This window comes from Phascolarctos cinereus, unplaced genomic scaffold (assembly GCF_003287225.1).
Source record: "Phascolarctos cinereus isolate Bilbo 61053 unplaced genomic scaffold, phaCin_HiC Scaffold_726;HRSCAF=1367, whole genome shotgun sequence".
NCBI lineage: Eukaryota > Metazoa > Chordata > Mammalia > Diprotodontia > Phascolarctidae > Phascolarctos > Phascolarctos cinereus.
This window is the reverse complement of record NW_027556098.1, coordinates 381,546,943-381,561,512: the sequence shown is the minus strand read 5'-3', so window position 1 is coordinate 381,561,512 and position 14,570 is coordinate 381,546,943. Positions and strand designations below refer to the sequence as shown.

Below are 14,570 nucleotides of genomic sequence, written 5' to 3'. Positions count from 1 at the left end.
ACCTCTGTTGTTTATTTAGGATGATTACTTTTCGTCTCCAGGCCTTGGTTTCCTCATTAGAAAAGTAAGGAGTCTGGACTGGATGCTTCTGAGATCCCTTCCAGCTGTAAAGATATGATCCTGTGAAACCCCAAAGTGAGACAGTTCCTGCCCTCAAGGAGCTTATATTCTACCAGAAATGCAAGTTGAGCAAAGCCCTATATGAACATCAGCTGTTATTATTGCCATTTTTTCTGCAGCATGTTAAGGATTATACATTATATAAAAATTTATATTTATTCATCTTCTGAGCAAGATAATACCTAGACTATCCCCATTTGACAGATGAGGACACTGAGCCCCAGGGAGCTGAATAATGATTACTAATTTAAAGAGTCCTTTATAGTGTGTCCAGATATGCATCTGGGGGAGGCTGGAATAAGGTGTGAAGCTCCCTGAATCGGGTCAATTCTTTGACCAGGTAGGGAAATCCTCATCCCAAACTCTTAGACACCTCCCCACCAAGGACCCAACCAACCCTAGGCCCCAGAAGAGCCCTGCTCATAATTCACTCCAGGACACTCTCTTGTGCAACATTTGCTTTTATTCTAACAGGACAGGACTGAGCTGACCTTGGCCCTCACCCTTCTCAACAGAAAGAGCAACAGGGCAGGGGGCCAGAGATCTCACCTCCAGGAAGGAGGCTAGAAAACCATGGATTCAGAGAACAGGGACAATTTGAAACACAGGGCTCAGGCTGAAGCAGGTTAAGGCAAAGGCTGGCTGATGGAGCTGAGAGCATAGGGACAGCCAGCATCAGTGAGGGGGCCTCTCTCCACCACCAGGGCTGGAGCTAGCGGAAGTAGCTCGGACATTCGTGGGCGACGAGGTTCCAGGCATCGTCAAAGGCCTTCACCACCCCAGGCTCCAGAGGGCCCTCCTCTGCTGCTGCCACGTTCTGCTGCAGCTGCTCCAGGCTGGTCATGCCCAGGATAACAGCGTCTCCATGGGCACCCTGGCAGGAGAGGAGGAAGAAAGCAAGCTATGTATGCAGGTCATGTCCTTTATGACTGGAAAAATCATGAAGGCAAGGATGGTCTTATTTTTAGTATCTCCTTTAGAAGCAAAAGTCTATCATCTCATCAGCACCAATATTCTCCCACTGCTGCTCATGGTTTACTAATGGTAGACCACAATCTATGAAGACCCCACCCACCCCCACCATTGCTGGCCTATCCCCCACCCACAGAAGCAGCCCCATAGCCCAGGATATAAAGTACTTGGTTTGGACTCAGCAAGATCTCATACTTAAAAGGTGTGTGACTCCAGACAAGTCACTTCACTGCTGCCTGCCTCAGTTTCCCCAAAGGTGAAATGAGGATAATAATAGCACCAGCCTCCCAGTGTTATTACAGATGAGAGAACATTTGAACAGCACTCAGCACAACTCCTGGCACACAGTAGGTACCATATAAATGTTTGTTCCTTTCCCCTTCAGAATGAAGATAGCTGAGCCCAGAGGTTGAGAGATACCTTTTTTGTACAAAATGTAAATTACAGAAGGATCCCTTATCCAAGTAGAAGTTTCAGAAAGTATGCTTTGTAGTGTCATTAACCAGTTGTGTCCAAACAATATTTATCCAATTTTGCTAAAAAGCCCATTTGATCAAGGGCCTGAAAAAGTCAGCGGAGACTTTTTTTTTTTTTTAGGCAATTGGGGTTAAGTGACTTGCCCAGGGTCACATACCTAGTAAACGTCAAGTGTTTGGTGTGAGGCCAGATTTGAACTCAGGTTCTCCTGACTTTAGGGCCAGTGCTCTATCCACTGTGCCACCTACCTGCCTCCAGCAGAGTCATTTCTATGAAGGAAAGGACATGTCCTCGAAATAATGCCAAAGATGAGAATGGGCACAAACTTCTAAAGGGCTCAAGACCCATGGGGAGAGTAGGTTCCTGGGACTCCCGGGGCATTACCTGCAGCTTAGAGTGATGGTACATCCACCTGAGGGCTGCTGAGGTCATGCTGGGAGGGCTGGCCCCATAACATTCCACCAGGGCTTTCTTCACAAGATCAATGGCTTGAAAGTGGTGTTTCTTCCAGTCGCTGTGTTGAATGGGCAGAGAGGGAAGTTCAGTGGTCAGTGCCCTGAGGTTGGCCTCAGCAGGGCCTCTGTGGGGGCTCAGTTTGGCAGAGAATCCAGGCTTCCAATCACAGGAGCCCTCACAGAGTCAGGCAGCCTAGGCCAAGTTATACAGTCCTGGCTCCACCAGCTGCTACTTGTTGGGTACCATCCACCGCAAACCTCTAAGAGGAACTATGCTTTCCCAGCAAGGATCTTGAAGCACCCAAAGTGACCTTTGGTTATTCTCAGTCTACCACCCAATGAACAATTCATGAGCGCAGGACAGAGGCCTCAGGCAAACGTTATCTAAGTCCTTCATTCCTCTGGGGTTACTTGATCTCATAATCACCCATCTCATCTCATGTGACACCCGAAGAAAGCCCATTTTAGGACTGGCTGCCACATTCTGGGAAGGACACTGAGAGAGTCCAGAGGAAGGTGAGGTCCCTCCAGGACATGGCAGACACTCAAAGAGGGGTTAAAGAAACTGGGGCTGCTTGGTCTAAACTTGGGGGCAGCTGGGACAGCAGAGGGGCACCTGTCATACATGTGAGGGACAGTCCTGTGGACAGCTCCAGGTAGGTCAGTTTTGTCTCAGTGTCAGGAAACCCTTCCTCACAATGACAGGGGCCCAAAAGGGGAAGGGTCTGCCTGGGCTTCTGTGAGTATAGGCCGGAGATCCACTTGTCAGGGATGGTTTCAAGGGGGCTGTTGTTCATGTTCGGGTTGGACCAGACACCCTCAAAGGTCCTTCTACCTCTGAGGTGTGAGATGGCTTCCTGAGAGGTGGGCCAAAGGCTCATACCCATTTTACAGATGGGGAAAGCAAGACTCAGAGACGATGCCTCATCCAAGGTCCCAGAGCTACTTAATGATGAAAACAGGCCTAGATTTCCAGGCCAACATTTTTTTTCACCATCTGTAAGCAAGTCCTCTCTAAGGCAGGATGTGAAGCTCTGATTGAGCACCAGGGGCTCCTAATTCCAGGCTCAATCCCTGCAATTCTGGCCATGAAGTTGAGCTCAGGGAGGCAAGAAAGAGCTTATGGGGGGATTGATATGGCAAAATGAACAATGCATTCAGAGGGAGAAGACTCAGGCTCAAATGTGAGTGCTAGCTGCCAAGTAGCTCTGTTACAATCAGCCAGTCACTTCATCTCTCTGTGCCTCAGTTTCCCAATCTGTAAAAAGAAGGAGATAACTTCTAAGTTCTTCTCCCTTCTACAGTCCTATAACCAACCCCACAGTAGCCAGGGCCACTCGAATCAGGACAGTTTAAGAGGGTCCCAACTCACAGGAAAGAGGACTCAAGGATCTGGGAGGGATCAGAACATACTCCCATCTCTGACCCACTGATTTGCTGCTCACCGATTCCGGTAGTGCTCAGAAAAATCCCTCTGAAAGAATCGGCCTCTTGGCTGTTTGTCGTCCTCATCTTCATAGTTGTATTTGCCAGTCAGGAGACCACCTGTGGAGAGGATGGAGAGGGCTGAGAATACCCATATGGACTTAGAACTCAGTAAAGGGCCAAAGGCTGCATGAGGCTGGGGTCTCACTTTTCAACTTCACAACAATCCAGAAAGAAGCAGAATAAATGTAAAAGCTCGTATTAAACATTATTTAACTATTGCAAAGTAATCAAATCTTAGTTCTATAGGTGCAGATAAAAAGGCGGAAAAAAGTGCCTGCCCAACTGTTTACATCCCTACATGGGAAGATAATATTTGTAACTCTTGAAAACTGTATATTTATTATGACATTTGGAAGGGGTATATATAGACAGAATGTGTGGGTATCAATTGACTTTGATGTGATGATAAAAAAATCTAATTAAGTGGTGAAAAAGGATTGTACTAGGAGAAAAGAGGAGGCAGAAAAGGGTAAATTACATCACATTAAGAGGTACAAAGACCTATGAGAGTAGAGGGACAGAAGGGAAGGAGATGAGCAATGTTTGAATGCTTACTCTTACTTACTTTGAACTCCTTACTCTCATCAGATTTGGCTCAAAGAGGGAATAACATAATCAGGTGCAGAAATCTAACGTACCCTATAGGAAGTAGGAGGGAAAAGGGAAAGAAAAGGGAGAGGATGGATGGAAGGGAGGGAGAAGTGGTAAATGAAAAGGGAAAGAAAAGGCAGCGTGCTGATAAAAGGGAAGGCAGACTGAGGGAGATTGTGGTCAAAAGCAAAACTCTAGTGAGGAAGGAAAGGGAGAAAGGAGAGAGAAAATCATGAACAGGAGGGAAAACAGGAAGGAGAGGAAGACAGATAGTAATCATAACTGTGAATGTGAATGGGACGAACTCTCCCATAAAACAGAAATGAATAGCAGAGTGGATTAAAAACTATAGTACTACAATATATTGTTTACAAAAAAAAAACACATTTGAAGCAATGGGATACACACAGAGTAAAGGTAAAAGGTTGGATTAGAGTATATTATGCTTCAGCTGAAGTAAAAAAAAAAGCAGCATTAGCAATCCTGATCTCAGACAAAGCAAAAGCAAAAAGAGATCCAATTAAAAGAGATAAGGGAAAAACTACATACTGCTAAAAGGTACTATATACAATGAAGTAATATCATTACTAAGCATATATGAGCCAAGTGGTATAGCATCCAAATTCTTAAAGCAGAAGTTAAGGGAGTTACAGGAAGAAATAGACAACAAAAGTATACTAGTGGGAGACCTCAACCTCCCCTTCTCAGAACCAGATGAATCTAATCACAAAATAAACAAGAAAGAAGTTAAGGAGCTGAACTGAATTTTAGAAAAGTTAGATAGGGCAGACCTGTGGAGAAAACTGAAAGGAGATAGAAGGGAATATATCTTTTACTCAGCGGTACATGGCGTGTGCACGACAACTGACCATGCATTAAGGCATAAAAACTTCATAATGAAATGCAGAAAGGCAGAAATATTAAATGCATCCTTTTCAGATCATGATGCAATTAAAATTACATGTAATAAAGGGCCATGGTAAGAGAGACTAAAAATTGATTGGAAAGCAAATAACCTAATCCCAAAGAATGAGTGGGTCAAACAACAAATCACAGAAACAATCAGCAACTTCATCCAAGAGAATAGCAATAATGAGACAACATACCAAAACTTAAGAGATGCAGCAAAAGCTATTCTTAGGGGAAGTTTTATATCTCTAAATACTTACATGAATAAAATAGAGAAAGAAGACATCAGTGAATTGGGCATGCAACTAAAAACAACTAAAAAAGCTAGAAAAGGAACAAATTAAAAATCCCCAATTAAATATGAAATTAGAAATTCTGAAAACCAAAAGAGAAGAGATTAATCAAATTGAAATTAAGAAAACTATGGGACTAATAAATAAAAGTAAGGGCTGGTTTTACGGGGACGGGGGGGAACAACCCAATAAAATAGATAAACGTTGGTTATTTTGATTAAAAAAAAAAAGAAGAAAACCAAAACATCTATTTCATTAAGATTGTCAAATGTATAGCTGTGTGACCCTGGGCAAGTCACTTAACCCCATTGCCTAACCAAAAAAAAAAAAAGATTGTCAAATGTATTGGCATGTAGTTGGGCAAAAGAGCTCCTAATTATTGTTTTTTTAATCAAAATAACCAAGGTTATCTATTTTATGATGCAAATATGTTGCTGATACCTAAACTGGGAAGAGCCAAAACAGAGAAAGAAAATTATAGACCAATTTCCGTAAGAATATAGATGCAAAAATTTTAAATAAAACATTAGAAAGAGATTACAGTAACTTATTTTGAGGAATATGCACTATGACCTGGTAAATTTATACCAGGAATGCAGAGCTAGTTCAATATTAGGGAAACTATCAGCATAATTGGCCATATCAACAACAAAACTAACAGAAATCATATGATTTTATCTCAATAGATGCAGAAAAAGCATTCCACAAAATACAACACTCATTCCTATTAAAAACAATAGAGAAATTCTGTATCCCAAAGAAATCATAAAAATGGGAAAAGGATCCATATGTACAAAAATATTTATAGCAGCTCTCTTTGTGGTGGCAAAGAATTGGAAATCAAGGGGATGCCCATCAATTGGGGAATGGCTGAACAAGTTATATGTATATGTACAAGTATATGAATGTAATGGAATACTATTGTGTGATAAGAAATGATGAGCAAGCAGACTTCAGAAAAACCTGGAAAGACTTCTATGAATTGAGGCAGAGTGAAATGAGCAGAACCCAGAGAACATTGTACATAGTAATAGCCACATTTGATGGACTTAGCTCTTCTCAGCAATGCAAGGATCTAAGAAAACTTTAAAAGTCTCATGATGGAAAATGCTATCCACATCCAGAGAAAGTATTATGGAGTCTCAATGCAGATGGAAGCATACTACTTGCTCTCCTTTTCTCTTGTTGTTTTATTTCTTCTTTCTCATGGTTCCTCCCATTAGTTCTAATTTCTCAATACATCATGACTAATGTGAAAATATGCTTAATATGAATGTATAAGTAGAACCTATATCAGATTACACACCATTTTGGGGAGGGGGAAGGAGAGGGCGGGGGAGAAAATTTAAAACTCAAAATCATATGGAGGTGAATGCTGAAAACTAAAAATAAATAAATTAATTGTTTAAAAAATAATAAAGTGAATAAAGGATAGAAAAGTTAGGAATTTTAATTAATTATTTATTTGTTTGGCAGGCAATAGGGTTAAATGACTTGCCCAGGGTCACAAAGTAGTGTTAAGTGTCTGAGGCCAGATTTGAACTCAGGTCCTCCTGACTCCAGGGCCAGTGCTCTATCCACTGTGCCACCTAACTGCCCCAAAGTTAGGAATTTTAAAGGAAGTTTTGCTAACGGCATTTTATTACTTACTTTGTTATCTTATAGACTTTGAAAGATGAGAAACTATTGGGCAAGAAGATTAGGTGAGACTTCTTCCTAAGAGAATTAATGGCCCATGTTTTGTTTTGCTTTGTTTCATTGGGGGAGGTTGTCAAACTTATTGCTAATTTTCTGGTAATACTAAACTGAATCAAAGGCTAAGAAAAAACCCCCAAAAAACCACTGGAGAGCATAGGAATAAATGGAGTCTTCCTTAAAATGATAGGTAGCATCTATCTAAAACTATCTGCAAGCATTATATGTAATAGGGACAACCTAGAAGCATTTCCAGTAAGATCAGGGGTGAAACAAGGATGTCCATTATCACCACTGTCATTCAATATCATACTAGAAATGTTAGCTTTAGCAATAAGAGAAGAAAAAGAAATGGAAGCAATTGGAATAGGCAAAGAAGAAACAAAGCTATCACTCTTTGCAGATGATATACTTAAAGAATCCTAGAGAATCAAGTAAAAAAAAATACTTGAAATAATAAACAAATTTAGCAAAGTTGCAGGATGTTAAAATAAACCCATATAGAACATTGGTATTTCTATCTATTACTAACATAACCCAAGAGCAAGAGATAGAGAAATTCCATTTAAAGTTTCTGTAGACATTATAAAATATTTGGGAGTCTACCTGCCAAGACAAACCCAGAAACTATGTGAACACAATTACAAAACACTTTTCACAGAAATAAAGTCAGATCTAAATAATTGCAAAAATATAATTTGCTCATGGGTAGGCCTAGCTAATATAATAACATGACCATGCTATCTAAATTAATTTACTTATTCAATGACACACAAATCAAACTACCAAAATTATTTTATAGAGCTAGAAAACATAATAACAAAATTAATCTGGAAGAACAAAAGGTCCAGAATATCAAGAAAATTAATGAAAAGAAACGCAAGGGAAGGTGGCCCAGCTACACTAGATCTGGCTAAATTGTATTATAAAGCAGCAGTCATCAAAATGACTTGGTACTGACTAAGAAATAGAGTGGTGGATCAGTGGACTAGGTTAGGAACACAAGACACAATACTCAATGACTACAGTAATCTACTGTTTGATAAACCCAAAGACTTCAGCTTCTAAGATAAGAACTCACTATTTAACAAAAGCTGCTGGGAAAACTGGAAATAATGTGGCAATAACTAGGCATAGACTAACATCTTATACTCTCTCTCAAGATAAAGTCAAAATGGGTATATGATTTAGATAAAAAGGCTGATACAATAAGCAAACTAGGAGAACAAGGATGGGTTTGCCTGTCAGATTTATGGAGAATGGAAGAATTTACGACCAAACAAGAAACAGAGAACATTCTGAAATGCAAAATGGATGATTTTCATTACATTCAGTTGAAAAGGTTTTGAACAAACAAAGCCAATGCAATCAAGATTAGAAGGGAAGCAAAAAGCTGAGAAACAATTTTTTCAACCAGCGTCTCTGATAAAGGCTTCATATCTAAAATATATAGAGAACTGAGTCAAATTCATAAGAATACAAGTCATTCCCCAATTGGTAAATGGTCAAAGGATATGACCAGTCAGTTTTCAGATGAAGAAATTAAAGCTATCTATAGTCATATCAAAATGCTCTAAATCACTATTGATTGGAGAAATACAAACCAAAACACCTCTGAAGTACCACATCACACCTATCAGATTGGCTAACATGACAGAAAAGGAAAATGACAAATGTTGGAGATGTGGGAAAATTGGAACACTAATTCATTGTTGGTAGAGTTGTAAACTGATTCAACCATTCTGGAGAGCAATTTGGAACTACTCCCGAAAGGCAAACTGTGCTTGCCCTTTGACCCAGCAATAGCACTTCTAGGGCTGCATCCCAAAGAGATCATAAAAATGGGAAAAGGACCCACATGTACAAAAATGTTCATAGCAGCTCTTCTTGTGGTGGCAAAAAATTGGAAATTGAGAGGATGCCCATCAATTGGGGAATGGCTGAACAAGTGTGGTATATGAATGTAATGGAATACTACTGTGCTATAAGAAATGATGAGTAATGGGACAGCTAGGTGGCACAGTGGATAGAGCACCAGCCCTGGAGGCAGGAGGACCTGAGTTCCAGTTTGGCCCCAGACACAGGATACTCAGCAGCTGTGTGACCCTGGGCAAATCACTTAACCCTGACTGACTTGCCAAAAAAAAGAAAAAAAAGAAATGATGAGCAAGCAGATTTCCAAACAAACCTGTCAAGACTTATATGACCTGATGCTGAGTGAAGTGAGCAGAGCCAGGAGAATATCGTACACAGTAACAGGCACACTGTGTGATGACTGACTTCGATAGACTTTGCCCTTCTCAGCAATATAAGGATCTAAGACATCTCCAAAAGACTCACAGTGGAAAATGCTATCCACATCCAGAAAAAAAGAACTATGGAGTCTGAATGTAGATCAAAGCATACTATTTACTCTCTCTCTCTCTCTCTCTCTCTCTCTCTCTCTCTCTCTTTGTATCTTCTTTCTGGTGATTCCTCACATTGGTTCTAGTTGTTCTTTAAACATGAGTCAATGTGAAAATATGTTTAATATGAATGTATATGTAGAATCTCTACGAGACTGCAAGCCATCTCGGGGAGGAAGGGGGAGAAAATTTAAAGCTCAAAATCTTATGGAAGTGAATGTTGAAAACTAAAAATAAATAAATTAATTTAATTTTTAAAAAAATCCCTCCTCTCATAAAGTTTATTTTCTAACCAGGGAAACAACATGAGAGATAAGGTCTGGAAGGACCATTTTTGGTGGCAAAAGTAACCAGGAGGGTGAGTGTGGGAACAGGGGACAACACTGACACACCCTACCCTGGGATGATGGCCAGGGTTCATTGGCTCATAATTCCAGAACTGGGAGTGGAGTGGGGCTGAATTGGGAGGGCAGGAAGAGGAGAAGGCTAGTTCTTCTAGGGCAAAAGGGCAAAATGAGGCTGAAATGTAATGAGGAAATATTTAACAGAACAAATAAAAACACTATAAAACATAGTTAATGTCCCATTTTAATCTACTAGGTGGCCCACAAGGTTACTCATGTATGTATTAGTGTCTCCTATTTCCAATTGACATCACTGGGACCCCCCACCATCCTTGGACACTGTCTCTCTCCTCCCCCCCTCCTTCAAACTGAGCTTAGAATAGAGACTTAGTAGGTCTGAGGGAAGCCACAATAAATTCAGATTTCTGGAGCGATCTTTATCTTTAAAAAAAATGCCTTCCCACAGCAGCTCTATGAGGTAGTTAGCATAAATATTATTTCCCCCATTTGGCCAGAGAGGCTGAGAGAGGTTGCCATTTGCCCATGGACACACAGCTAGCAAGTATCAAAGGCCAGATCTGAACCCAGATCTCTTGGCTTCATATCTTCATTATACTATGCCATCTCACAGACTCTGAGGTCCCCTCCCCGCTTTTCCTCATACCAGCCAAAGGGTTGAAGGCATAGAACCGCAATCCAAAGCGATGTAGGCAGGGGAACAGCTCCGTCTCCACTTGCCTGGTGATGGCGTTGTACATGCCCTGTGAGGAGGGAAGACAGCACAGATGAGAAGGCTCAGAGAAGGGACAACCCCCCCAAACCAGCCCGGGTCAGGAGAGGTCACCAGCTTGGCACACTGGCTAGAGGTCTAGTCCAACTCATTCACTTTACAGATGAGGAAACTGAGGCCCAGAGATGGCATTAGGTAGGAAGTGGCAGAGTGAAGATTTGAACCCAGGTCTTCCGTCTCCAAAGCCCCAAGGCACTGGGAGTCAGAGCCCTAGATCAGAGTCTCTGCTGGGCCATTTACTAGCAGTATCACATGGAGCCAGTCCCTCCCTCCTTTGACCTCGAGGGTAGAAAGGTTCTCTGTCCATGGGGTCAGGTCACTCTATGGCCAAGAAGGGCCCCAGGAGACCCAGCAGCATCCTGGGCTCAGACAGGTGCTCACCTGGTACACAGTGGGGAGGACCCAGCCACTGTTCGTGCAGAGAGTGCAGATTTCAGCTACTTCCCAGGAGGCGTAGTTGGAGAGGCCCAGCTCTACAAACTTACCCTGCAGGGGATTGAAAGAGAGAAAGAAGGAGGGGAGGGAGAGAGATGGGGGGAAGAGGGTGAAGGAGAGAGGGATGGAGAGAGAGGAAGGGAGAGGGGGAAAAGGGAGGGAGATAGAGAGAGAGGAGGGAGGAAGCAGGGGGAAGAAAGGGATGGAGGGAGAGCGGTAGGGAAGATAATCAGAATGTCTTTGTGAGTAGGGACTGTTTCATTACCTCCAGCTCTAGCACAGTGCCTGGCACATAGCAGATGGTTAATAATGTTGAACGAATGATTGATTGATTCACTAAGGTCTCTCCAGATCTGACATTCTGGGTTCTAAGGGCTCTGATATTCTGTACCCTAAAGGCCCATCTCTACCATCCTCTGCTCTCACCTCCTTGTGCAGCTCATTGCAGGCCTGCAGCGTCTCCTCCACTGGGGTGTTATGGTCTGGCATATGCAGATAGAAGAGATCTACTCGGTTGCACTGCAGCCTCTTCAGGGAGGTCTCCAACTGGAACCGGACACTGCTAGCACTGAGGGTCTTCCCATCCATGGGAATGGCCTTGGTGGCAATTTTTACTTGGGGAGAAAGAAGGTGGTAGGAGTGTCTGAGATTCAATTCAATTCAAGCAACACACAGAAAATTCCACAATATAATACTTGCAAGTGCTTGACACAGTGCCTGGCACATAGCAGGCACTTAATAAATTCTTCTTTGCTTCCTTTCTTCATGGATCCCTATGTTACTCTGGCAAAGCCAATGGACCCATTCTCAGAATAATGTTTTTAAATAATTGAAAGAAATTAATATTACATTTCTATTGGAAGCTGGTGAAAAGAAAGATGAGTTGGGGTTTTTTTTGTTTTTTTTTTTTGCCCAGTGTCACAGGTCCCCTGAAAGCTATCCCAGGACCCCAGAGTTAAGAATCCCTGATCTAGTCCAAATGTCTTATCTTACCTTGGAGAATATCAAAATCTAGAAAGGAAAAATGACTTGTCCAGGTTACCTAAACATGGGCTTTCATGAAATGCAGAATATGTGTGTGTGTGTGTGTGTGTGTGTGTGTGTGTGTGTGTGTATGTGTGTGTGTGTGTGTGTGCCTGGTATAGAAGAAAGAATTCTGCATTTGGAGTCAAGAGAGAGCTCAGCTGCAAATCCTGGCTGAGCCACTGGAAACCTGTGCAGCCTCTGGCAAATCACTTAATCACTGTGAGCCTCAGTTTCCTCATCTGTAAAATGAGAGTTGGGATGTGATGACCCCTAAGGTCCCTTCCTTTTCTCAGTTGATGATTCTATACCCAGACAGTTCAAGTAACTTCTCAAAGTCACAATGAAAGTTTAGAACTGGAATTTGAACCTAGCTAGAGAGTGTACAGAATTATAATGTCCTGTCTGAACTTTCATGACCTCATTTGAGGTTTTCTTGGCAAAGATACTGGAGTGATTTGGCATTTCCTTCTCCAGATCATTTGACAGATGGGCAAAGTGAGACAAACAGGGTGAAGTGACTTGCCCAGGGGTCACACAGCTAATAAGTGTCTGAGGCCAGATCTAACTCAGGTCTTCCTGACTCCAGGCCTGGTGCTCTATCCACTGCACCACCTGGCTGCCCTGAATTGTAATACTGAATCCCAAAACCCTCCTTCCCTCTAGGACACCAAGATAAAGTAAGCATTGCTCAAATGGAGCAATGTGGAAGAAAGAAGCCCTGGGCTACCAGTCCTGTCCCATCTCTGCAGTTCATTCACTGTGTATGACCTTAGAGAAGTCCTTTCCATTTCTGGGCCTCAGTTTCCCTCTCTGTAAAATAGGGAGTTGAGATAAAAGTGATCTCTAAACCCCCTCAGTCCTGACATTCTACTTTCTAAGGTTCATTTCAGTTCTGACAGTCTGGGTTCTAAGGTTTCTTCCAGCTCTCAGATTCTATAAATCCAAGAAGGCAGAAGATCACCTACTTAGGGAGGGAGGAGTTTGGGGTGAGATCAGGCACTGAAGGACGGAGGCCCTAAATGGGGCTCATTCACTTTGCTCAAGTGTAGCAAGGGAAGACTCTGCCCAAGTCTCTGCTCCTGCCCCAATAGAGGCCCTAAGCAACATCACAACCGTGAGAAAGAACAGAACAGACCTATTCCCTCTCTCCACCCCACCCCCCAAACTCCTTGGGCTCTGAGCAGTCCCCGATAAAATTGAAAAAGCCCTCTCCCTGACTTGCAGGAAATCGCATGCAGAGCTTCACCCAAGATCAAGAACGTGTCCTCCCCTTCCCTTAGGCAGGAACTTTAACTCAGCCTGGCAGGCTTGGAAGGAAGTACTCGGGGGCGTGCTTGGGGGCAAGGAGCCCATAGGAAGGCTACTAGTCAAAGAGTGACTAATGATTATTAGAATCCAGTTACCGTTCGGGATTGACAGTCTTGGCCCTGGGGACACCTTGGTAGCAGGGGTCCTTTAAAAGACGCCAGGTAGGCCCAAGGGGAAGTCAGAGTGTTTGCGGACCAGCTGACTGACGGAGGCAAAGGTTACTCAGGAGAGGAGGAGCGGTCAGAGATTAATTACACTGTTCAGGTGAGGAGGAAGCACGTTTCAGAGATTAGGAAGAACTCACTAGCCAGGTGAAAGCTAAGGATGCAAAGGTGTCAGGGGACTCAAAACACAATGTTTTGGCGGGGTAGAGGCTGCAGGGGCGGACAAAGAGAACCCAGATCAAGGAGACTCCGTATGCAAGGCCCAGAGGAGTTAGTCTGGGCTGTACCGGCCTCGGAGCCCAGTGTCAGGGTCAAGCGCACAGGGGTGCTCTCCTCAGACTGCGACATCAGCGAGAGTCGAGCCTGCACGGACTCAGGAGCCATCTGCCATGTGTGGGGTGGGTGGGATTTAAGTAGCAAGACGCTGAGTGGCACGGACCCCGGGGTGTGGGCAGGGGCCGCTGCACGGGGTCGGGCAGGCAGGGCACTGGCCGGTTTACCTCCTTTGCTGCCGTCTTTTAGCCCCAGGTCCATGCTGCCCAAGAAGCTTTCGGACTGGCCTTGGCCGTATATGAAGGCAGTGTCCACCTCACGGTAGCCGCGGTCCAAGAAGGCTTGCATGCAGACCTTGCTGGCTGCCAGGTCCATGCTCCAGCCTATCTCCATCGCGCCCAGCACGGTGGCTGGACGGTCCTGAGTCCGAGCTGTCGAGGACATCGCGACGGCTGCACTAGAAGAGCAGAGCAGACACTTGTGCACTCTAGGGTCTGGGCAGGAGGATCTTTTTATGTGCGCTGCCAGCACACCCGGGCCCCGGCCCCGTGACATCACCCTGGAGGTGGGTAGGTACTGAGGGAGATCAGAGAGGGCCCACTATCTGGGTCCGTGTGCAAAGTGCGCTTGCGCCACTGGGGGAGATGGAAGCCCTGAATCCTCTGGGCCCAGGCTTGGATACTCTTTGGACCCGCGTGTTCCAGGCGGAAGGCCCCGGGACTGGCCGGTGCGTACCGCCCCGCTCCCACCCCAGACCCTTCTCCAGTATCCCGGAATCTGGCTGAAGCAACCTTAAGGAAACCTCTAGTCCAACACTCTCCTTTT

The 14,570-nt window shown here is 43.8% G+C and overlaps 1 protein-coding gene across 1 annotated transcript; it reads right to left on the bottom strand.

The window, feature by feature from the left end:
* Positions 1-565: 565 nt before the first annotated feature.
* On the bottom strand, positions 566-14,268 carry LOC110198711 (aldo-keto reductase family 7 member A3-like). Its single transcript, XM_020973133.2, has 7 exons — positions 13,973-14,268; positions 11,401-11,588; positions 10,921-11,025; positions 10,414-10,510; positions 3,470-3,569; positions 1,954-2,083; positions 566-994 (listed from the first exon to the last, which is right to left on the bottom strand). Exons 1-7 carry the CDS (start codon positions 14,187-14,189, stop codon positions 833-835), a joined length of 999 nt encoding a protein of 332 aa, XP_020828792.1. The 5' UTR covers positions 14,190-14,268; the 3' UTR covers positions 566-832.
* Positions 14,269-14,570: the final 302 nt, after the last annotated feature.

Bases quoted from the DNA above. Each gene is read 5' to 3' on its own strand.
- LOC110198711 (XM_020973133.2), bottom strand. From the start codon at position 14,189: ATGTCCTCGACAGCTCGGACTCAGGACCGTCCAGCCACCGTGCTGGGC. The intron at 10,511-10,920 runs GTGAGCACCTGT...CCCTCCTCACAG, and splicing joins TCCTCCCCACTGTGTACCAG to GGCATGTACAACGCCATCAC. The intron at 995-1,953 runs GTAATGCCCCGG...CTCTCCTGCCAG, and splicing joins ACCATCACTCTAAGCTGCAG to GGTGCCCATGGAGACGCTGT.